This window comes from Suncus etruscus, chromosome 3 (assembly GCF_024139225.1).
Source record: "Suncus etruscus isolate mSunEtr1 chromosome 3, mSunEtr1.pri.cur, whole genome shotgun sequence".
Classification (NCBI taxonomy): domain Eukaryota; kingdom Metazoa; phylum Chordata; class Mammalia; order Eulipotyphla; family Soricidae; genus Suncus; species Suncus etruscus.
In genome coordinates this window covers 7,516,819-7,541,154 of record NC_064850.1, presented here as the reverse complement: position 1 = coordinate 7,541,154, position 24,336 = coordinate 7,516,819, and the positions used below count along the sequence as shown (strand labels likewise).

The following is a 24,336-nucleotide window of genomic DNA, read 5'->3' as shown; positions in this document are numbered from 1 at the left end:
TAGCTCTGGAAGTTTCTCTTTAATGATGTTCTTGACAGTTGATTCTTCCTGGAAATTTTCTTCCTGGGTCTCTGGGACTCCAACGATTCTTATGTTGTTTCTGTTGAGCTTATCATAGACTTCTATTTTCATCTGTTCCCATTCTTTGACTAATTTTTCCATTGTCTGTTCATTTGCTTTAAGTTTTTTTTTTTCCAATCTTTCCCGCTGTATGGAATTGTTATTTATCTCATCTTCCACAGCACCAAGTCTATTCTCACCTTTTGATACCTTGTCCCAGAGCTTATCTATTTTTTCATTCACTTCGTTTACTGAGTTTTTCAGGCCTGTTAGTTGATATGTTATTTCAGTTTGGAGTTTTGTGATTTCTGTCTTCATATTTTCTTGGTTCTTATTAGTGTTCTGTTCAACTCGATCCATGGTTTCTTTGAGTTCTTTGAACATCTTCCATAATGCTTGTCTAAAGTCCTTATCTGAGAGATTGATCAGTTGGTTGGTCATTATCTGGTCATCAGAATTGTCATCTTCATTCTCGATGTCTGATGCTGGCCCACGTTGTTTCCTCATTGTCACACTTGTATTGTGGGTTTTTCTACGTGTTGTGGTAGTATTCATTGGCTAAATGATGTATGCAGCCACACTCCTCTGGCTCCACCCTTTCTGGATGGGTCAACTTGCCTCCAAGGGAGGGGAGTCCTCCGTGGATGAAGCCTCACACAGGATCAAATCTTGGGCCCGAGCATGCAGCAAAGACAGTCTGGAAAGAAATGCTGGGCTTCATTGATCCTGCACAGTTCTTAGTGTAATTTTTTCTTCTTGTTTCGATGGTGTTCTTTCCTTAGTAAGAGTGTACTGCTGCGGTGCTCTTCTGGAGCCTCTTGTCGGCCCACTCCCAAGAGGTTCATGCGACAGGACAGTAGACAGACACACAAAGGCAGCACTCACAATTTTTCACAGTCGGGCCCCACTGGGCAGGCGTAGTTTCGTAGATTTTTCCAGCCTCCTGTTGATTAAATTTTAAAGACATATTAGGTAAATTAGAAAGCTATACTCAGAATCTAGTAAATTATGTCTTAAGATATAGAGCAGAAAAAGTGAATGTATATACCAGTAATCCTGAACGCAGTTTTAAACTCCACAGCAAAGGCATTTTACCATGTCAAAAAGATATGGAGAAAGAGCCCAAGACCTTGGAGTACTGCCAAATTGTTGAAAATTTTATTTATAAATTATACTTGAGAAAGTGATTTTAAGATTATGCTAATCAACTAAGTTGGTTGCAAATTTATATAATGAATCATGTGCACCAACATTTTGTCCTAGAATTATTTCCCTTTAAATTGAGTGATATGGGGAATGACAATATCTTTGAATTATATCATGATCTGTGGTAGCAAAAACTATTTATATTCATTATTATTCATTCCTATAATTAAGAAAATTTGTATTATTATCTTTATTACGCTGTTGAAGATCCTGACATTCAAATTCCTACTGATTTCTAGTTCTATGTTCTTTCTTTTGCACCAGACTAAATCGTTCTTTCCAGTATAAACTCACTGTTAGGATTTATTCACCTTAAAGCTCTACTTTCTTTTACCCTGTAAAACTAAAGCACGGGCTATGAACTCTGAGTGTGACAGAATTGTACAGTTTTGAGCCAATAGAATTATATAATTATAATAATTTACATAGCCAAGTCATTCATATTGTCTTTTGTTGCTAGTATTAAAGACTTTGAATTATTATATTGTCAGTCAATGTACCTGATACATCAATTATAATAATACAAAAAGAATAAATTACAGCCAAGAAATCAATTCTGCTGATTATCTATATCTGTTTTAAAAGAATTGGCTGAAGTCTCTGACAACTTACATTGTAGAGTATTTTCAGATATGTAACAAAACTGTCATGATGACTTACAATGTGAAATATTTTGTGCCTAATACTTAACAGAATTTTCTGTCAATTATTGAGACAAAAATTCTTATGAAATGAGAAGAACAGCCTTTCCCTTATGGAAAGCCAGTGGTCGAAAGGAAACAACAAATGAATAATTCTATCATGCATTCTCTTAGGGTAAAAGAATAATTGTTTACTTAAGCCTTTTTCCCCCCTTATAGTTTAGAATCTTGTATTGCAGTTTTGTAGACTGATTTCACGGTCTCTGTGGCTTCTTTTTATTTTTTAAAATTAGGCCTTACATGACAAAGAGGTTATTTGCAACCCAGTAGAGCTAAACTAATGTTTTATTAAGAAGGAATTGGCATTTGAGCTTTTAGGAGAACAAATGTCCTCATCATGCCGTGAACAACTGATATAGCAATGATTAGGCACTTCATATTCAGCTGTCTGTTCACATTACCCTATATCGACCACATCTAAGTACCATCAGCGATCTGTGCTGAATAATCAGTCATATCAGTTAGGACTCTGGAAAGGTGAGGTCAGTAACTATATCACTGAGAAAAGTTAGAACTGCTGATGTGTCTTCTTCCTCTGACCTAGACATTGTGGCTGCCTAACTTTTTTTTTTAAAGTTTTGCTGTAAAGTGGGGATTGGTGGTAGATAATATGAACTAATAGAGCAAATAACATAGATAATTTCAGATATGCCCAAGACAGAAAGGGATTGGCATAAAAAAAACCATAATGTGGCATTGGTTGTGATAGTAAAAAGATCAGCAACTTAAATGACCCCAAATAGAAGACTTGCATGATCAGGAAAGAAATTCTCTGAGATTGTAAAAGTGCAAGCAAAGAATTAGGTAAAAATTAAACATTATTTGTGATAATATAATATTCATAAACTTAAATGATCCCACATAGAAGAATTGCATGATCAGGAATGAAATTCTCTGAGATTTATAAAAATGCAAGTAAAGATTAGTAAGAATTAGATATTATTTGTGATAATAAAAAATCATAAACTTAAATGATCCCACATAGAAGACTTGCATAATCAGGAAAGAAATTCTCTAAGATTATAAGGGTGCAGGTAAGGATCAGGCACTATTGTATGTGGGACTGATGGTGGTAGAATCAAGGAAAATTAAAGGCAATAGAGTTTCTTGTTGTTGATTTGGCAAAATAATATTTTAAAAATGAAGAAAGAGGGGTAGAATAGTGTACTAATAAAATAAATCGCTAGCAGTTTGAACTGATGACTATAAGAAAAGCCTAATCAGGGGTAAAAACCAAAGAACTGACTCAGGAAACTCATCTTTAAGTGTTCATGTGTTTATATGTGAAATAAGGCTTTCTTTATCTTTGCCTTGTTTCTTCAGCTTTCAGGGCATTTGAAATGTTTTGATTTAACAGAACATAGATGGTTACTCAATTTGACAATTGTCTTTGACTTTAAGTTTTAGTAAGCCTGTTTCCCGAGTCTTTTGCTTAAATTTTCCTCTTCCAGTATGTATGAGTCAGATTCAGTATTTGTCAGCAATTTTTCTCTTTTAGTGACTTCCCAATTTCTTCTTGGTAGGTATAATTATCATCTTCCACAATTCAGTCCTTCCTGCCCAACTTTCACTGCTATTTCATCCAATCTGTAGACCTTCCTTTATCAGAAAGATGTGTTATATTCACATCTCCAAAGAGTTGGCAAAATAAAAATTAGATTTTATTTTTAACGACATATAATAGGGATGTACTTTGATAATTTCTATTTAATATTTTTGAGAGGATTCTTCTTCATTTGTTCATGCAAAAATGGATCTAGTATCCACTGTGTACCAGTATGGCTGGGCACTTTTAGGGATAAGAAGCCTAGGTTATATCATTTAAAAGTTCTATCATATAATACAATTTTTGTTTTCATTTTATGCTTAAGAATCATTTCAGAACACACTATGTGAAAACACTTTTCTATTGAAAACTTAATGCTTTCCTTTTAAAAGTTTCTTCTATTTAATAAATGATAATTCTGTTTTTACCCACAGACAAAATGCAAGCATTTTATTTGCACTGTTTTGAAAATTTCCCTTCAGGAAACTAAAATACAGCTAAGAAAAAATAGGATATTTCTTATTCATATTAAATACATGCATATAAAATACATGAAAAGTGTCACTTAATATTTAAATCAGTAGCTACATTTTTCTTATTAAGAAGTACACAAAACTATTTTATTATTGTGCTTGGGGGAAAATGACAGTAAGTTTCACTGCCTTGACTTTTCCTTAAATAATCAACTATATGGCCCAAGGAAATAAAAGAACATGTTTCATTCAGGGATTTCCATTCTTAACAAACCATTACATTTATTTCTTCAATATTTCCCTTACATTTTTCAAATTAGGTTTTGAGTAGCTTTATTGCACACAGGGATATGAAAACAGACTTTTTCTACAATATAAAGGTGGTCTTAATGAACGCAATATTGCTTACACTAGAAATATGAATTTCAGCAAATATAAAATTGACTTAGATTTCTGGAAGTATTAAATCTAGTTATAATATTTCATTGATATAAGAAAAAGAAATGTTTACCAGGAAATACTTAATATCTTTATTGCCAACATGGTAGCTGTTATCTACAGATAAAAGCTTTGTCATATTTACTCAACAATGCAAAACAAATCTCAGTAAAATTAAAATAAAAATTAAAATAAAGTGAGATTTATTTTATTGTGCTTAAGGGGATTAGTTATATACATATATAGAAAGCATTGTGATTTATAATACTGTTAATTTATGTATACAACATTTCAACACCATACCCTCCTTCACCAGAATGTATACTTCTTTTAACTATTGTCTCAGGGCCCCTTTCTCACAATAACAAAAGGCATCTCATACGGAGTTTAAAAGAGGGGAAGGGAATGGTTATATCTGTGTTGAGAAAGCAGAGAGTAGAGAAAAGTATGGTTTATCATGCTGCTATTTAGATCAGATGAAAGGTGATCCTTTTATGTAACATGATAGAAATGGTGAAGGGGATAGTCAACTAGAAAATATTTACTGGTAAGTTATAATTTTTAAGGCATAGAACTGATTGTGTGTGTGCATGAGCACATGTTACATAGTAGTCAAAAATAATGATAAAATATGCATGCGATTTGGATAATTGGAAATATCCTTGAAGTATTCACTAAGACCAGAAAATTGTGATAGATGCAGAAGTGGTGATAGAATAAAAAGATGGTAATGCATAATTTTTGAACTTAGAGTATCAGATACCTATAGAACATTTTTATATCAGGTAGGCAATGTCCAATCAGATAAAAATATTGTTGCTTACAATAAAAATATTGAGTTGTGATATTGATTGTACATTAATGTTGAGTTATTAGAGAGCTAGTGGAATAGCTTTTTTTTGTTTCCTAGCACATAACCCATGTTGTTATAAGGCTATACACCATGATTTTGTTTTAATTACTGAAATAAAACCCATTTATAACAATATTCAGAAAGCTTTTAACAATGCACTTATTTTTCAATTTAGTTGTTGGCTCCTTTTGTTGATATAAAGTGCTGGGTGACACAAAACTTTTAAAGAGACAGAATTTTCCTAATAATTTCCTAATAATTTTCCTAAATAATTTTCCTACTGTATTATATATGATGTGACATACCTGATTGTCTTTGAAAGGCATTTTACAGCTTCTACCTGAGATTTCTTACTTCATCTTATATTTGGAATTTTATCTCTCTCATTACTGTTATTCTTTTGGAACATCATGACTTTTCATTTTTAAGGGGTTACATAATTCAGCATGGGGTATTACTATAAATATTATCAAATGTTCTTAATGTAGTCTTTAATAGATTAGAACTTTTGAAAAATAGCTAGAGAAAGAATCTTTGAGATAGTAGCAAAGTATGGTTAGTTTTTCTGCACTTGTTCACATCTCATTGTCATCCCCATAAAATTTGTGGTTTTAATAATAGAAATTTAGACCCCCAAAAGAAAATTTTATCTCATTAAATTCATTTCTCCCCAAAGTTAAAATTACCACTTCTTCAGACAACATTATGAAGAATTCTAGATATTAAATAAACTTTAGCTATCTCTGCAGCCATTAATAAGAAAGAAATAACATTTTGATATGCTACAATGAATATAGAAGTATGCGATTTAAACCATAATAGATAATATTTTATAAAATTGAACCTTATTCATATGTTTCTGCATGCAAACAAATGCAGTAGAACTGAATTTATTAGAATGTTATTATCAGCTATACTACATTCAACTCCAAATTTCAATAATTTAACACAATAGAGGTATATTTCTTCTTTATATAACAGTCATATGGTGGTGATTCGTGTTGTAGGACATTATTTTATACACTAATTCAATGATTTTTCCATCCTCTGGTGTTTTGTTATGTGCACCCAGTTGATAAAGGAAGAAAAATTGGAGAAATCTCACTTGATTTTGATATTGTGGTAGGCATGGAAGTGACAGATCTGGCTCCTATTTCCTGTTATTTGTAAGAACTTGCAACACAACTACATCTATATTCAAGAAAATGTTGGAAAATGAACACTTGATAGGGCAAGCTTTTTCCAGTAATTAACTTTATCAGTGCAACAGGCAGCACAGATTTTGTAGATAGCTAACTTCCTTATCTTCCGGCATTATATAATAAATATGTGCAAAATATCAAGGCCACATATAAGAGTTATTTATTATTGTAAACCACGGCTGAACTATATGGTGATATTATATTGAAGTAAAACATTGTAGATGGATATTCGTGGCAGTTTTGGATATAGTTGTGGATACTATTTCTGGAATCACGGAATCTTAGAAAGTGGGAGTCTGTATTCCTTATGTATGAATTGTTCTTTGCTTACTTTTAAGGTTGGACAAAATTTGCAAGATTAACACGGGCTTTGACAAATAGCCGAAGTGTTTTACAGCAGCTCACGCCAATGAATAAAACAGAGGTGGTTCACAAACATTCAAGACTAGCTGAAGTAAGTATATGGCAAACTAATTCCAAGATAATGTTTATTTTACATTCCACCCTCCCTTGCTCCTCCATTTACACAAATTTACTTAATATACATTTTTGGCTATTCATTTTATGAATACATATATACTATTTTTCTTTGTATAATAATATACAATTTAAATTATTTTATTTCTCCCTATATTTGAAATAGAAAAGAGTTTTAAGATATTTTAAGTGTATCTGGAGAGGGTGAGGTTTCCTTTGCGCAAATGAGAGGTATTTCGTTCATCTGCTTTTGTATACAGCACACAGTTTTTATTTTTATTTTTTAAATATTTTTATTGAGAGCAATGAGAATTACAAGTCTTTCACAGCTGTATTTCAGGTGCACAGTGATAGTAAATTAGGGCCATTCCCACCACCAGTGTTGACCTCCTTCCACTATAGTTCCCAGCATGCAACCCATACCTCAACCCTTAGCCCCCTGGACTACTAGTGTAACAGGTCCCTTTTGTGTATAGCTTGCTGTAGTTCCACTCTCTTGATTCTATTGTCTTTGACTTTGGTTTGGGTATTTAGGTTTGACCATTTTTTATTTCCATTAAATGCTCCTGCAACCGTTTGGCCCTGAGTCCCATTCACTTTTTTTTTTCTCAGTTTGTAAGAAGACATAGAAATAGGTGGCATAACAAGATGATTCATATTCTATGGTTCTTTAAAAAAATGCCGGCAGGAGTCCCTACCTGGAAGCTATTAATATATATGTATATATATATATATAATTAAAATTAAAATAAAAGAAAAGGAAAGAAGAAAAATAAGATAGCAACAATTATTGAGTATTTACCTTGTGTGTGGTACTCTGTAAAGGATGTAAAGCTGAATAAACAATGAGTATTATAATTAAGGAACTGATGATCCAGCAGAATAATTAACAAAGAATGTGATAAATATGACAGGATGTGGTGAGAGAACATACAGGAACATTTACCTCAACTTGGGACTTAAGGAAGTGCTAACTGAATGAGTCAATATCTAGGTTGAGTGAAACTAGGAGGAAAATTATTATTTGCAGGAAAATAAGAAACAAAAGCATTTTGATTAGGGAGCTCAGCACACGCAAAAGTTAAGAAATAAATTTGCTTAATGACTTTGAGGATAAATTCAGTGGGGGTAAGGCCACACGGGGAATGGAAGTTGGAGGATAGATAATAATACTGCGTATAATTAAACAATGGTATCTGGAGTCATATAAACCAGGGAAATGACATGACATGTGATTTGTTCTTCACTGTAACCTATCAAAGGGAAATAGATTGGTCTCTGTGGTTTCCTTTGCAATCCCTTTCCTTTGTAATTTAAAATGATTATTCTCAAAAACAGTGCATAAGTTTCACCGGATTGCCGGAATGGACAATAGTATATCAGTGGTTAAAAATCATTGTTTGAGACAGTGACTGTATTGAGTGTATAAATAAGTGAACTAATACAGGCGTCTTAGTATAAATTCAATTAGATTGATCATGACTTTAAGCAAGGACGAGAATAGCAGAGATGGCAGATTACAAACACACCAAGATTACAGTCAATACACCTGTTGATAAATTAGAATAATATGTACAAAGGAGTGGAGGGATGTTCCATGAGGAACTAAGAGGGACTTTGGTTACCTCATTGATACTTAGCTGACCAGGTTTTATGGTTTAAAGCTAAGGCTCAATAATGTTATGCTTCAGTGGTGCTCAGGACCAGTAGTGTTTGAGAGTCATACCTGTGGTGCATAGGGGCTTCTAGGGTGATAACAATAGTGCCAGGGGTGTGGTGTTGGGTGGGCATATATTGGATGGAGATCAAACATGGGACCCTAAGTATGTAAGCCATGCACTCCTTACTTCTGAGATGTTGTCCTGGTCTCATCTCTGTATTTTTTAGTTTTGCCCAGGTAAAGTCCTAATGTTTAATGGAATGAAAACTACAAAAGTGCAAGAAGGAGGGTAGATACAGTGATAATGAATTAAATTATAAACATATTAAGCTTGCAAGTGCTTGACAAGAAATTTAACTGGAGATGCCCAACCTACAGACAGATTTTTGGGTCTTCCTGGCTCATATGGAATATGGATTTGAGTTATATTAATGTCATCCTCATTAACATTAATGATTGATTATTAGTGATATGATTATTAAAACTATTAAGTTGTACCTAAAGAGTCTATCAAAACCAGTGAAAGTAATAAGGACAAATCTCTGAGGTAATAAGAAGCTTTAGTGTTTCTATTTTTTGCAATATAATTTATCTCATTGGTCTTAAAGATGCCAAAAATTTAATTAAGCTGTGAAAACTAAGGGACCAAGAGACAATGGTGGGGCAAAATTGCCATTTTGGTGGTGAGCATGGTTTAATAATATTGTATGCCCAGAGCATAAATATAATGCAAACCATGCTAGTAATAAATCATTACTAGCCTCAAGTAAAATGGAAACTAAACAAAACCCATAAAAACTGTTGAGCATCTTTGTGAGCACTCAAAAAATTCTGAGGTAATTTGCCAAAGAAACAAAAACTGATAGAACGTTTATGGTCTACAGTTTGTTTTACTAGAGAGAAAGGAAGTTGATATGCTCCAGTGTTTTTTTAATTTTAAAAATTTTTGTTTTGCTTTGTTTAGTATCACATTCTTTGTGTTCAGGAGTTCTCCTGCTTCAGTATTCAGAGGTTACTCCCAATAATATTTGGGAAATCATATGTAACAACCTTGAACCTCTGACATGCAATGCATGCAGTCAATTCATTGGGCTATACCTACCACGAAGCAACATCCTTTTTTAAATAACAATACCTTTATTTAATCACCATGGTTACAAACATGTTTGTAGTTGGTTCAGTTATAAAAATGAACACCCCACTTCACTGATGCAAACTTCTCACCGCCAATGCCCCCCATCTCCCTCCTCCTCCTCCACCCCCTGCCTGTCTTCAACACAGGCATTCTATTTCTCTCACTCACTACTGTAGTTATTTCTCTAACTGCACTCATCACTCTTTGTGATAAGCTTTATATTGTGGGCTGGTCCTTCCAGCCTCCAATTCTATTGCCTCTGGGTATTATTACCATACTGTCTTTATTTTTCTTTAAGCTCACAGATGAGTGAGACTATTCTGTGTCTATCTCTTTCCCTCTGATTTAACTCAACATAATAGTTTCCAAGTCCATCCATATATATGGATGACTTCATTTTTCCTGACAACTGCATAGTATGTACTATGTGTCTGTATACACATAGTATGTACTATGACTGTGCGTATGTACTATGTTTCTTTAGCCACTCATCTGTTGTCGAGCATCTGGGTAGTTTTCAGAGTCTGACTATTGTAAACAGTGCTGCAGTGAACATAGGCATGCAGAGGACATTTTTGTATTGTGTTTTTGTGTTCCTAGGGTATAGCCCTAGGAGTAGTATAGCTGGATCATATGGGAGCACAATTTCCAGGCTTATTTTTTTTGAGGAATATCCATATTGTTTACCAGAAAGGCTGGACCAGTAAGCATTCCAGCCAGCAATGAATAAGAGCTCTTTTCTCCCCACATCCCTGACATCACTGATTATTCATATTCTTTGTGATGAGAGTCAGTGTCTGTGACATGAGATGGTACCTCATTATTGGTTTGATTTGTTTCTCCCTGATGATTGGTGATGTGGAACATTTTTTTTTCATGTGCCTTTTGGTCATTTGTATTTCTTCTTTGAGCAAGTGTCTGTTCATTTCTTTTCCCCACTTTTTGGTGGGGTTAGATTATTTTTTCTTGTTAAGTTCTCTCAAGACATTGTATATCTTAGATATTAACCCCTTATCTGATAGGTAGTGGGTGAATAGTTTTTTCCATTCTGTGGGTAGCCTTTGTATTCTAGTCACTATTTCCTTAGATGTGCAGAAACTTCTCAGTTCAATGTATTCTCTTTTGTTTAACTCTACTTCTGCTTGCTTGGACAGTGGGATTTCCTCCTTGAAGATGCCTTTAGTTTCAATGTCATGGAGTGTTTTAACTATGTTTTCTTCTTTATATATTTATTATTCAGATATCAAGGTCTTTAAATTACTTGGATTTGTCCTTTGCACATGGTGTTATATGGAGGTCCAAGGTTGGTTTTTTTTTTTTTTTGCATGTGACTGACCAGTTGTCCCAATACCTCTTGTTGAAGAGGCTTTATTGCTCCACTTTGTGTTTCTTGTTTATAAAAGATTAATTGTTTGTATGTCTGAGGAACATGCTCTAGATACTCAAGTCAATTCTATTGATCTGAGGGTTTGTCTTTATTCCAATACCATGCTGTTTTAATTACTATTGCTTTGTAATACAATTTAAAGGTGGGGAAAGTGATGACACCTATCTTCTTTTTCCTAAGAGTTTATTTAGCTATTCATGGGAGTTTATTGTTCCAAATGAATTTCAGGAGTGTTTTATCTACTTCTTTGAAATATGTAAATGGTGTTAGAAAAATTGCATTAAATCAGTATGACCCTTTAGGGAGATTGCCATTTTGATGATGTTAATCTTCCCAGTCAATGAACAAATATCCGCCTCCATTTCCTTGTGTCCTATTTTATTTCTTGAAGTGTTTTGAAGTTTTCTTTGTATTGGCCCTTTTTTTTTTTTTTTTTTTTTTTTTTTTTTGGTTTTTGGGCCACACCCGGTAACGCTCAGGGGTTACTCCTGGCTATGCGCTCAGAAGTTGCTCCTGGCTTGGGGGACCATATGGGACACGGGGGGATCGAACCGTCCAAGGCTAGCGCTGGCAAAGCAGGCACCTTACCTTTAGCGCCACCACCCGGCCCCTGTATTGGCCCTTCTTTAGTTAAGTTGACTCCAAGATATATGAGTTTGTGTGGCACTAATATGAAATGGGATTTTTTATGTTTATTTATTCTCTATAATTATTTGTGTATAAGAAGGCCTTTATTTTGCATGTCAATTTTGGAGCCTGTCACTTTGCTATACAAACCTATTGTTTCTAGAAGATTTCTTTGGCTAGAGTCCTTAGGGTTTCTAAATATAGTATAATTTTATATATAAAGACTGAGAGTTTGACATTTTTTATCTTTTTGCTTGGTTTTTGGTTTTAGGGTCACACCCCATGACACTCAGGGGTTACTTCTGGCTATGCTCTTAGAAATCTCTCCTGTTTTGGGGGGGCCATATAGGACTTAAGTGGATTAAACCTGGGTTTGTCCTAGGTTAGCATGTGCAAGGCAGAAGTCCTACCACTTGCACCACTGCTCCAGTCCCTACTTTTTCTTTTTCTATTTGAATTACTTTGATATCTTTTTCTTGCCTAATTTCTATGGCAAGTGTTTCCACTACTAAGTTAAATAAGAGTGGCAATTGGGCACAGCCTTCTCTTATACCAGATTTTAGATTTTAGGCTTTTAGTTTATCTCCATTGAGTATTATAATTGACATAGGCATGTAGTGCTCTTGGCTATGTTGAGGAAAGTTCTTTTCATTCCCACCTTGAGAGTTTTTATCATGAATGCGTTCTGGACCTTATCAAATGCTTTCTGTGGATCTATTGATATGATAATATGTTTTGAACTTTTCTTTTATTGATATAATATATTACATTGATTGACTTGAATATTTAAACCATTCTTGCATCTCTGGAGTCAAACCTACTTTGTCATGGTGTATATGACCTTCCTGATGAGGCCTGGCATCCCATTTGCTTGCATTTTATTGAGGATCTTTGCCATCTGTGTTCATCAGGGATATTGTATAGTTTTCTTTTAAAGCAGTATCTCTGTCTGCTTTTGGTGTCAGGGTGATGCTAACTTTGTAAAAACTATTTGGGAAAATTTCTGTTTCTTTAATTTTCTGGAAGAGCCAGAAAAGGATCGGTAGTGGTAGTCTTGAAAGGTTTGAAATAATTCATTAGTGAACCCATCTGAGTCTGGTCTTTTGTTTTGGGGAAGATTTTTGATTACCATTTTAATTTCCTCAATAGTGATGGGTCTATTTAGATATGCTAGATCAACGTGTTTCAACTGTGAAAGGCTTTAAGATTCCAAAAATGTATCCATTTCTTCCAGGTTCTCTTTTTTTTTGGTATAGAGGAGTTTTTCAAAGTATTCCCTGATTACCTTTGAATTTCTGTAGTATCTGTAGTGATCCCATTTTATTTCTAATTATTTTTTCTAATTTTGTTTTTTAAGTTTCTTTCTCTCCCTTTCTTGTGAGCTTTGTTAGTGATTTATTAATCTTTTTTAATTTTCCAAAGAACTAGCATTTACTTTCATTGGCATTTCAGATTATTATTTTCTTCTGCCTACCCATTTTTGTTTGATTTTGTTTATCGCTTTCTAATTTTATAAGCTGTTATTATTTTATAACTGTGCAATTAAATTATTAATACAGGCCCTTCTGCATTCTTGATATGTGCTTGAAAAGCTAGACATTTTCCTGTTAGTATACGTTTTCTGTGTCCCACAAATAATTTGTGTTTCTGTTTGCATTTGTTTTGTCTGTTCACATTCTTTGAGGACTTTTTCCATTGTCTAATTGTTTTGAGGTTCTTTTTCAGCCTCTTCTGTTGGATGGAATTGCTAAGCATCTCATCTTCCAGCTCACTGATTCTGTCCCCACTTGTTCCCTCTCTGTTGGAGAGGTTTTTCAGTGAGGTTTTTATTTCACCTACCAAAATTTGCAGTCCTGTTACTTCAGGCTGGAGTTTTCTCATTTCTATTTTCATATCCTCTTGATTCTTATTTATGGTTCTTTAAACTTGATACATGCTTTCTTTGAGTTCTCTGAACATTCTTATTTCTTCTCTAAAGTCCTTATCTAAGAGGCTAAATAGGTGGTCGATGCTTTTTGTGACATCATTATTCCCTATGTGTGGTGGTGGCCTGTGTTGTTTCCCCATTGTCAAGTTTTAGTGTGCTGTTTTTTTTTTTGTTTTTTTTTTTTTTACGTGTTGTTCTGGAATTCATTGACTAGGAGATATCTGGGGCCATGGAGTGGAACACTGTGGCTGGGCTTCTCTCCAATGTAACTTTATTAACTAATTTGTAGATAATAAATTAGTCCAGGAGAGTGTTACAAGTAAAAATTTGGAGGGCTCTTGAGTTTTTTTTTGGACCATGGTACTAGAAATCTTTTATGACTTTCTGTTCTACTGAAAAGAGTGAGCTTGGAGAGAAATTAATATTTCGATGTTTTAAAAATCCAATATAGTCACATAAGTAAATATTAACTAAAATATTAAACATCACAGGTAAAATACAGTTTGCATGATTTAAAACACACACTTAGATAATACTAGTTTAGTAATGATTACCACTCAAGTGTTATTTAAATTTGAAGCTACCTTCTTTTCTGCATTGTTGCCCCTTTCTGCAAAACCAGATGAGCTGTAAGAGCTTGTCCTGTGATTGCTGACTTTTAATTATGATTCCTCTCAGGTCTTAATTATAATCTAGTCAGACTTTTCTCTGTTAAAATAATAGAGAAATAAAAGGTAAGGGAACATAGAGTAGAGTACTTTCTATCTTTTTTTTTTTTTTTTTTGGTTTTTCGGCCCACACACATTTGATGCTCAGGGGTTACTCCTGGCTAAGGCTCAGAAATTGCCCCTGGCTTGGGGGGACCATATGGGACGCCGGGGGATCAAACCACGGTCCTGATCCTTGGCTAGTGCTTGCAAGGCAGACACCTTACCTCTAGCGCCACCTCGCCAGCCCCGAGTACTTTCTATCTTGTGCAGAAACCACTTATGATTTCCCCTCTTCATTTCAAGTAGAAAGTTTCTTTACACATGAGAGTCCGTCATTTTTACTTTTAATTTTTTTGAGGAAATTTTATTCCTTTTTTAACCAATTGATTATTTTCTAGCCATGCATATTGGTTATTGTATTTTTTTTTTACTAGTCATCTCTAATGCAAATATCTAAATCAGACATAAAACTACTTTATGCCAGGGGCCAGAGAGATAGCATGGAGGTAGAGTGTTTGCCTTGCATGCCATGCAGGATGGTGATTTGAATTTTGGCATCCCATATGGTCCCCGAGCCTGCCAGGAGCGATTTCTGAGCATAGAGCCAGTAGGAACCCCTGAGAGCTGCCAGGTGTGACCCCAAAACCAAAATAAATAAGTAAATAAATAAAACTACTTTATGCCATGTCTTGGGCTTTTTTAAAATTTAAACTTTATGTGTTTATATTGATTGATTGGTTTCTGGGCCATACTCAGAGGTACTCAGGAATCACTCCGTCCTGGCTCTTATATTCAGAAATTGCCCTTGGCAAATTGGGAGCAAAATGGGATACCAGGAATTGAACAGAGTCCCTCCCAGGTCTGCTGCATTCAAGGCTACCGCTGTGCTATCTCTCTGGCCTCATGTCTTGGGCTTTATTTTAGTGAGCATGCAAAATATTTTTCTTTTTGTCCACACATGGAGATGCTCAGGGGTTACTAAGGAATTACTCCTTGGAATGCTTGAGGGACCATAGGGGAGTTCAAGGATTGAACTCGGGTCAGCAGCATGCAAGACAAGTGCCCTACCAACTCTACTATAGCTTTGTTCCCAATATTGGGAATTTTAACAAAAACTAAGTCTGTGTATCTTTTAGATCACCAGAGGCTGACCAAAATGAAAGACTAAGTTATTAACACCTGTATATTACTTTTTTCTACTTTTTCTTAGAGCATATAATTTTAAGTTGAAATCTTTTAGACTCTATTTCCTTTTTGGATCTATAGCCTATCATTTCTGCCTCTATTACCTTTATAAATTTTAAAATTATTTTAGTCCTGCCTGAACCCACCTTTGGAGCTAAAGCCTAGTTTTAAATATCCTGTTCTCCATGTATCTCCATGCAGTCAGTTTATTAATTTTCCATAAGCACTGACATTCTCTGTTTGCCTTTAGCTTGTCACTTTTACATTGAATGGAGATAAATATATACATTCCTGCCACATCAGTGATCCTATCTCCATAAGAGTCAGAGGATAAGGATATTGACATATTCTAAAAGAATATGTCTGTAATGGTACAAAAGTTGACACAATAGAAATTGTGAATTAATACACCCTTTACCAAAGGCTTATTGCTTATTAAAATAGTTATCAAATAACAATGAAAATGGAGGTTTGTTGTTTTATTAAAAAACAGTGAAGATAACAGATTAAAGTTGTGTTTCACATACAAAGAAAAAGATCAAAGCCTAAGGGCACCATTTATTATTTTTGAAACTCTGCTTCCCTTTCACTACTCTTTCTGCTTCTCCTCTCTGACAATTTTGTAGGGCTTTATGTACACAAATCACAGGCTAAAATATTGGAATCAGATTGTTTAAAGAAATATAAAATGTGGGGCTGGAAAATATTATAAGGTTGGAGCACTTATCTTGCACACAACTAACCTTCTTTTGATTCCAAGTGCCCAATAGGGTATTCCCTGAGCCAACCAGAGTGATCCTACAGTACAGTCAAGATCAAACTCTGAGCTTTGTTGGATGTGGGCAAAAAACAAAGCTAAGCAAAGCAAAACAAAGAGAAATATAAGAAATAAGTTTTACCTGGGCTGTATATTATAACTACTTGGATAGGTGTTGAAAATACAAATACAATAGACTATTAGATATTTTAAGTATCTAACAGAATATCTAATCTTCTTCATATATATATCATGATATATGACTAATCTTTGGGATGCAATCTATGTGTAAGTATAAGATACTTTTTGAAAAATATACAAATGATTCTAGTATATAAAGCAGATTGTAAATAGTAAATTCAGAGTGACTGCATGCTATCTCTTAAGATGATATACTATCCTAGGGCACACAGCACTTTTAAGATTTTCTGAGATTTTTGAGTTGTTAATAGAAGTAGAAGAAAATGTTTACTTATTCCCTTTAATAAATGATAGCAGTTAAATCATATTTATAACGCTGCATTTATAAGATGTAGTTTTAATTTTTTGTAATTTTTCGAATCATACTTATCAGTGGTTGGGGACCACTCATGGCTCTGTTCTTGGACAAAGTTCTTGGCAGTGCTTGTGGGCCACTTTATGCTAGGAATTGAACCCAGAACCCCCATGAAAAACCATATGCTCTGTCAGTCGTGCTGTTTCTTCAGCCTTACAAATTTTACTTTATCTATTTTTGTGAAGGAAGGGATTCATGACATAAAAATGTATTAGGCCTATGAATGACCTTAAAACTGGGTATATTTATATATTTTTCCTTTCTTTTTATATTAATAATTTTTATTTTGACCAAAGTGGATTACAAATCATTCACAGTAGTATTTCAGGCACATAATGACATTGAATCAGGGGCATTCCTACCACCAATATTGTCTTCCCTTCACCCCTGTTATCTCTTTGCTTTTTAACTATAGTTATGTAATTACAGATTGTAAGTCATTAAAATGAAATATAATGGACATTTTATGTTTATGACAATGAAGTTGTTTACTGGTTGAAAGGTGAAAGCGATAGCATCATTATGTATTATTTTATGTGTGCAATACTTCACACCAATGTAAAATTTCTTCTAAAATTTATGGAAAAAAAGTGATTTGGGAAAAAATAATAAGAATCAATACATAAATATAAATATTTATTAAGACCCAACAGACTGAAAGAGTATATGTAGGAAATATCATTTGTATGTTTTATATTTCAAACTACCAAAAATGTCTATATATACTAAATATACTAATTTTCAGTTATATAAGCTTTATATTCAAGGGAAACTTGTTAGATTAACTCCCAAGTTGGGAAAAATGTTAGTATATTTGGTTTGCTTTGTGCAGATGTTACATGCTAAACAGTATTTTATTTACATCTATCTTTACATTGAAAAATTGAAATTTATAATGAATGCATGGCTTGACGATTTGAACTTTTGACACATTCCATTTCCATAAGTCCTAGAAATTTTGAATTCTTGTATGCATAGATAAATAAAGCTACTTGAAGTTCCTTTCGCCAAATTCTTTAGCATAATTTTTTTTAGTGTTAGATTCATTGATGGCAGGAAGCAGAAATCTCTGATCTGCTCTTTCAAGTTATTGAATATTTTTTCCATTTTAGGTTTGAGGAAGAAATGTTAAATCTAATGTTTGCCTTCTTTGCCCACTACTTCACAGACTTCTACACTTCGTCATCCACTTCTCCTCCCAACAGTGAGAAATTAGGTCTTAGGCTTAATCTAAGTGAATTAAAGTTCATATAGCATTGTACTGAAGGTTTTTTCACTTATCAAAAAGGTACAAAGTGAACCCGATTACTTGAATTCCCCCCCACACACACACACTCTACAGCACAGCAAAGGAGTTTTAGCTATGGGCAGGGAACACACTCTTATTGAATTCCAAATTGAAAGAAAGGGAGGAAAAGGCAGTCTGTTCTATTCACAATTATAATGGGGCTGTGCCTGTCATTAGGGCTTTTTTTAAGTCTCATTGCTTACTAAAATCATTACAGTGAGCTCTTGGGCCTTGGAGATCATCAAATATATAATTTCCTTTCAAGTTTTAGGGTCACCTAGGTCATTGTAAATGAGTCACAGGCTGGCTATTGATTTGATAAAATAGCATTCCCCAACCCTCATTCCAAACACATGAATTATTGTTTAAGTTGGTTAAAAGAGATATTAAGAAGTATTAGTCAGAACATCAAAATTCAATGGCTACATAAAGAGCAGAGGCTGAGCTATTTCACATAGCCAGTTAGCAGGCATCCCTAAAGTATAAAGTCATGGCAATTTACTATTCTCTACATCTAGAAGACTCTAAAATGTTTCATTTTATTCTTTTGTGTATGCTTTTTTGCTTGCCCTGTAATCTATTCTATTCTTTCCTTGGCCCATTTATAAGATCTACTTGTCTGCCAGATCTTTGGTTTGGGTTTTGTTAGTGGGACATTTCACCCATCTCAGAAGCAGTTAATCTTCCTGAGGTGATAAAAATGTGTAAGAATGGATTGATGATTCACCCAAACACAAGTTTTCCTCAAAAAGTATATCTTGCTTATGTAACAGTCTAATGGGGTACGATATAAATCAAAGCAGTGACCAGCAATTTAGGTGGAAACATTTTTAAGTATTCCAACACCCCTCAAATCACTCACCAAACTACACCAAATAATACACAAAATCTGAAATAATACTAACATTGAGCCCAGGTTGGAATGATACCAAAATATCCAGCTGTATTACATAGTTTCTAAGGAAGGGGTTTGCCAGTGCATGTTTTCTTCAAAGAGGCTGCTGCAAAACAACACTGAAGGCTAATTTATTGCTTTTTTGCTTTGTCATAAAAATTGAAAACTCCGCCTGAAAAAAAATTTTTGTAGCAGTAAATAAAAGCTAAGTTGTTTTCAAATGCAAACTTTTGGAAGGATGCATGCCTGTAACTTCTGGACTGTAAATGGGTTTTGTAATTCTAGGCAAACCTGTAAGTTGACTGCAGTAGGTACCATGCATGGGAGGAAACATCTCTAGTGCTATGTAATGTTCTGGACTCTACAGAGAAATAAAATTGCTCTGTATTCAGAACAATTTTTCGCAAAGCAATTAAGCTTGTGTTTTTTTTTCCTGAATGAGGTTTGATGTAGCTTGCAAGAGGAAGGCTCTACCATAGATGTGTCTTGTGTCTTGCTTGGAAACCAGGATACTATGGTTTGGTACCCAGAATGCAGCTCTAAGGCTGTGAGACTGGTAATATCCATATTTCCATGAAAGCCATTTTCTTCAGGATTAGCAATTTTCATATCATCCCCTTTTATGTTTTACTATTTGACTTTTATAGCTTGGTTGGTACACTCTTGTGGGTTATTTTGAATTTTTTTATTAACTGCACAGAAATTTTGAAGTCCCTGATGCCTATATGTTTCCTCTCTTACAGGTTCTTCAGCTGGGATCAGATATCCTGCCTCAATATAAGCAAGAAGCACCCAAGACACCACCACATATTATTTTACACTATTGCGCTTTTAAAACTACCTGGGATTGGGTGATTTTAATTCTTACCTTCTACACCGCCATTATGGTTCCTTACAACGTTTCCTTCAAAACGAAACAGAACAACATAGCCTGGCTGGTGCTGGATAGTGTGGTAGATGTTATTTTTCTGGTTGATATTGTTTTGAATTTTCATACAACCTTTGTGGGACCTGGTGGAGAGGTCATTTCTGACCCCAAGCTGATAAGGATGAACTATCTGAAAACTTGGTTTGTGATTGATCTCTTATCCTGTTTACCTTATGACATCATCAATGCCTTTGAAAATGTGGACGAGGTAAGTTTCATTTTGTTTTGTTTATGCATCCTGTGCACTATATATTTTAAGAACATTAGATAAAAGAAATTTACCAGTGACATAAACATAGATGTAGCTGTTGTCTTCAATCTTCATCCTCCCAAACTTTTTGCCATAAATGATTATATTTGATTGCCTTAAATTAATTTTTATCTCTTTCTTGACTTCTAATTCAATAACCCAATTATTAGGGAAATAGTTGTGGCTGAAGACTGGAGTTGGAAGAGTGGGGTAGGGAAAAAAGTTTATAAAGTAGATAATTGATTGATATATGAAAAGGTAAATAATTTTATTTGAAAAAGAGCATTTTAAATGTTCGTCTGTGCATCCATAGATCTTTTGTCTCCTTGTTTATAGCAATGCTACAGTTAGTAGAAGAATGAATAATGGGTAACTTTTTTGTTCTTTGCTTTTGGACTACACATGTCTGTGATCAGGTGATACTCTTGCGATCACTCAGGAATCACTTTTGATGGTACTCAGGGGCCCTATGTAGTATTGTAAATCAAATCTATGTTGGTTGCATGCTAAGCAAGCACTTGACTTGGCTATACTCTATTCCTCGCAAAATAGAAAATTTATGGGCAAGCAATTTGTGATTTTTTTTTGCCTTTTTTGCTTTCATTTATTCATATATTTTGAACCATTCTTGACTATGCTCAGGGGCTACGACTAATTCATGGTTCAGGGACTGCTCCAAGTAAATCATACATTGTTGAGAATCAAACCCAGAGACACACTGCAAGTCAAGTTCTCTACCATTAAGCCATAGTTCACTTCTTGGTTTCTTCTTTATTGCAAAGATTATGCCTTAAATTTTGAGTACATTTGTATTTTGTATTACTTCTTATATATGGTACAATTCATGATTCTGCTCAATTAGTGATCTGTACAATTAGAATTACTTTTAAAATGTAATATTATGAAATATCACATTGTGTAGCGTTAACCTTTATGTTAATAGTGGATAATTTTTAACTTTCTCTACACCAAACTAATAGGATGGAACTAATAATGTTAGCTAATATATAAATGAGTCAGTGTAGACTATCTATTATGAAAATGTGTTTATAACAATACTATTAAAAACTTAATTTCCCCGAGGATTCAAATTTGTCTTTGTAAATTGCTCATATGGAAAAAAAATTCCATTATATTGTCATTGTTGTCATTCTATGTGTACTGGGAAGTAGACAAACATTTTTGCAATTTTTTCCATAAAATGTCAACATTAGATCAATGTTAATAATATTGAAAGATAATGTAGAATTTGCACTTTGAAACTGTATATGTTACTGTTATTTAGATTTTACCTCTTGAGATTTTTAAAGGTGTTTTGATTTTCTATTTACTCTCTAGGAAGTATTGAGATAAATTAATTTTAATTTTATTTATTTATTATTTGGAAGGCAAAATTTGGCTATGTTAAGTAATTTTTCTTTGTTTGGCACTTAGTAATCACTCCTTGAATTGTTTGGGGGACCATATGCATTGCCTGGGATCAAACTCAGTTTGGTTGCTCCACACACTGTACTATCTTTCTAGTCCCTGGAGAGGTTAATTTTTAAAATAGTAATCATGGATGGAGACAATAAGATATATTTGACTTACAATATTACTATGTGAAGATGAATACATTAAGATTAAAAATTGAGTTTTTTAGAAAATGAAAATAAAAATATTGATAAAAATAATCCAAATATTTGCTCAATTAATAAAAATAAAAATAAGTTAATCAATGATAAATGCACTCAATATTTTGAAAATACAAAATAAAATATAAACTATAATAATGTATCCTTTATAGTTATCACACTAATAAACTCTCTTGGTTGATGAGTTCAGTGGCCAAGGAAGTGCATTATTTAGAGACCTCATCTAGAAAATCTGTTCTGTGGAACAAAGTTTTGTGTCTTCCTGGTATTTGGCTCCTGGATTGAAAAAGCATTTCTAGTCTTTGTTTTTAATTTAACTTACTTTAAAAGAACATGAATTACATAGTTGATATAGCTAATTGTAATACATTTGTTTCTAATAAGTGAGAGAAAAATTGTTAAAAAAAATAAAAGAATAGAAAAAGAGAAAAAAAGGAGAAAGAGGAGGGGAGAAAAGAAAAGAAGTATAATAACAAGCAAATTTGTGAAAATTATTGTATCTCCAATTAGGTCATGAAATCATTGCCAACAGTTTAGTAAGATCTTGTTGCTAGCTGACCATTCTGTTAGTTTCTGAACATTGAATGACTTTAGTTACACATTGGCACCTAAACTGGTGTGTCCCTCTGGGGATAACAATACTAAACAAATTAAGTTATTGGATGGTCTAGACATCCAAACCACTATTACTGGTTTTCCATAAGTTATGGCTACCAGGTTTCCTGTAAGTATAGGATGGTGGGGAATGAATGGGGAGGGTACCGCATTCACTCCAAAAATTGTCCCGGTGTCCAAATACTGGCAAGCCTAGAGTTTGATCAGATAAGTATCTCTGCACAGAGGGGTGGTGAAGCAAGGCCATTGGCAAAACTGTGATGAAGGGTAATGGATGTAGCAGATGTGGCTTTAGCGGAATAGGGGCTTGGCTCACCCACTCCTCTGGAGATTGCCAGCTTTTAGTTCTGTGGCCAGTGTATCCATGATTTTTCATGGCTTGGTTTTATCTTTATTTTTTGAGAACAGAATGAGTCTGTAGAGCTATGCAGACATGGTGACCTAGCCTTTCTTTCAAATTTAGCATCCATTAACATCACACTGGCACGTAAAACTGGATATAGATGCAATATTTAATTTATATGTTGGAAGCTGAAAATGATATTATTAAGAAAGACTTTTTGAAACTTTCTGTTGAATCACTCATTTATCAATATACCAATAAACATAGTCGACTGATAGTTACTGCGTTATCCATTTGCTGTGGGTCACACTCTGAAGCTATTTCCCCAACCAATCACCTGACAATGGCAAGATCATTATAATATGTCAACTCTTGCTGTGTATAGAACTCTTAGAGCAATGTATGCTCTGGGACTCTCTTTTTGCTTATACTAAGGTTCTTCTTACACAATTGTTCTTTCTGTCTTGATGGTGCATCATGGCCTAAAAATCTCCCTGTCCTCTCTTCTCCCATTATCTTTGCCAAGCATTTATCTCAGTAATATTCTTGCACGTCTAAGACTGACCTAGTATCTATTCCTTAGTGTACCTGAACTGATAAATTGTTGGTGTAGTGACACTCTCACTAAAAGTAATATAGATTAGTGAAAGCTCTATTTAGAAAAATTGGCATTATCAAGTTTTGTTGCAATCTACCTTTTAATAAGCCTTTCAGAAACTTGAACTAATTGTGATTTCTGATCCTTTATATGCTGCCCTTTCTTTTTCTTTTGAGAAGTTTGATGCAGATTTCCCAAAAGGGTCTGTCTTCATAATATTCAATGAACACTGATGGTTAGCCTTTTGCATTTAGAAAATGGCTCCTGTTTTGGCTTTTTTCTTTTCTTTTCTTTTCTTTTTTGCTATGAGGATTCTTTCCCTGATTCCATCGCTTCCCTTTACCTCTCTTATTAAAATTTCTTTTATTTAGGCATTGGTTCTTTCTAAATATCATCTAATTGCCTTGTCTTCTCTCTCCTATTTTTCAATACTTAATTTATTTCTATTCTTTATGAGTTACTTCCTTCACATTATTTTCTAGATTTTTTTTGTATACAATATGACCCTTTTCACCTTAAGGTCTGTTTGGCTTGATACTAATAAAGTTAAATTAGCCTTTTCTTAAAATCTTGTATATGATTATTTTGGTTTTTTACTTTTTCATCACTATAGGTTATTGTTCCCTAGTTATATCTTTTACAGTTTATACGGATTCTGAGAGTTTATATAGCTAGCAAGTAATTTCTGCATAATGATTACATTAATTAAACTTTTATTTTAAGATCATCTTATTTTCTACCATAAAGGTTTTTTTTCCCCACTGCTAATTTTTATTGCTTTTTGTTTTTCAGCATCTTTGGAATGCATTAACATTTTCTTTGATTCATGGTTTTCTTCTACTGGTTTGGAAGTTTTTTTGTTAGTTGATTACATAACAGCTTTCA

General features: G+C 33.8%; 1 protein-coding gene across 1 annotated transcript in view; it reads left to right on the top strand.

Annotated features, from left to right (window-relative positions):
- The window catches only part of KCNH5 (potassium voltage-gated channel subfamily H member 5), a 323,014-nt gene that overhangs the window by 70,214 nt on the left and 228,464 nt on the right, over window positions 1-24,336 (top strand). The window contains exons 5-6 of the mRNA XM_049770324.1: window positions 6,818-6,933; window positions 19,827-20,219. Of these exons, the coding sequence (XP_049626281.1) occupies window positions 6,818-6,933; window positions 19,827-20,219 (509 nt within the window). The remainder of the gene's footprint in view (window positions 1-6,817; window positions 6,934-19,826; window positions 20,220-24,336) is intronic.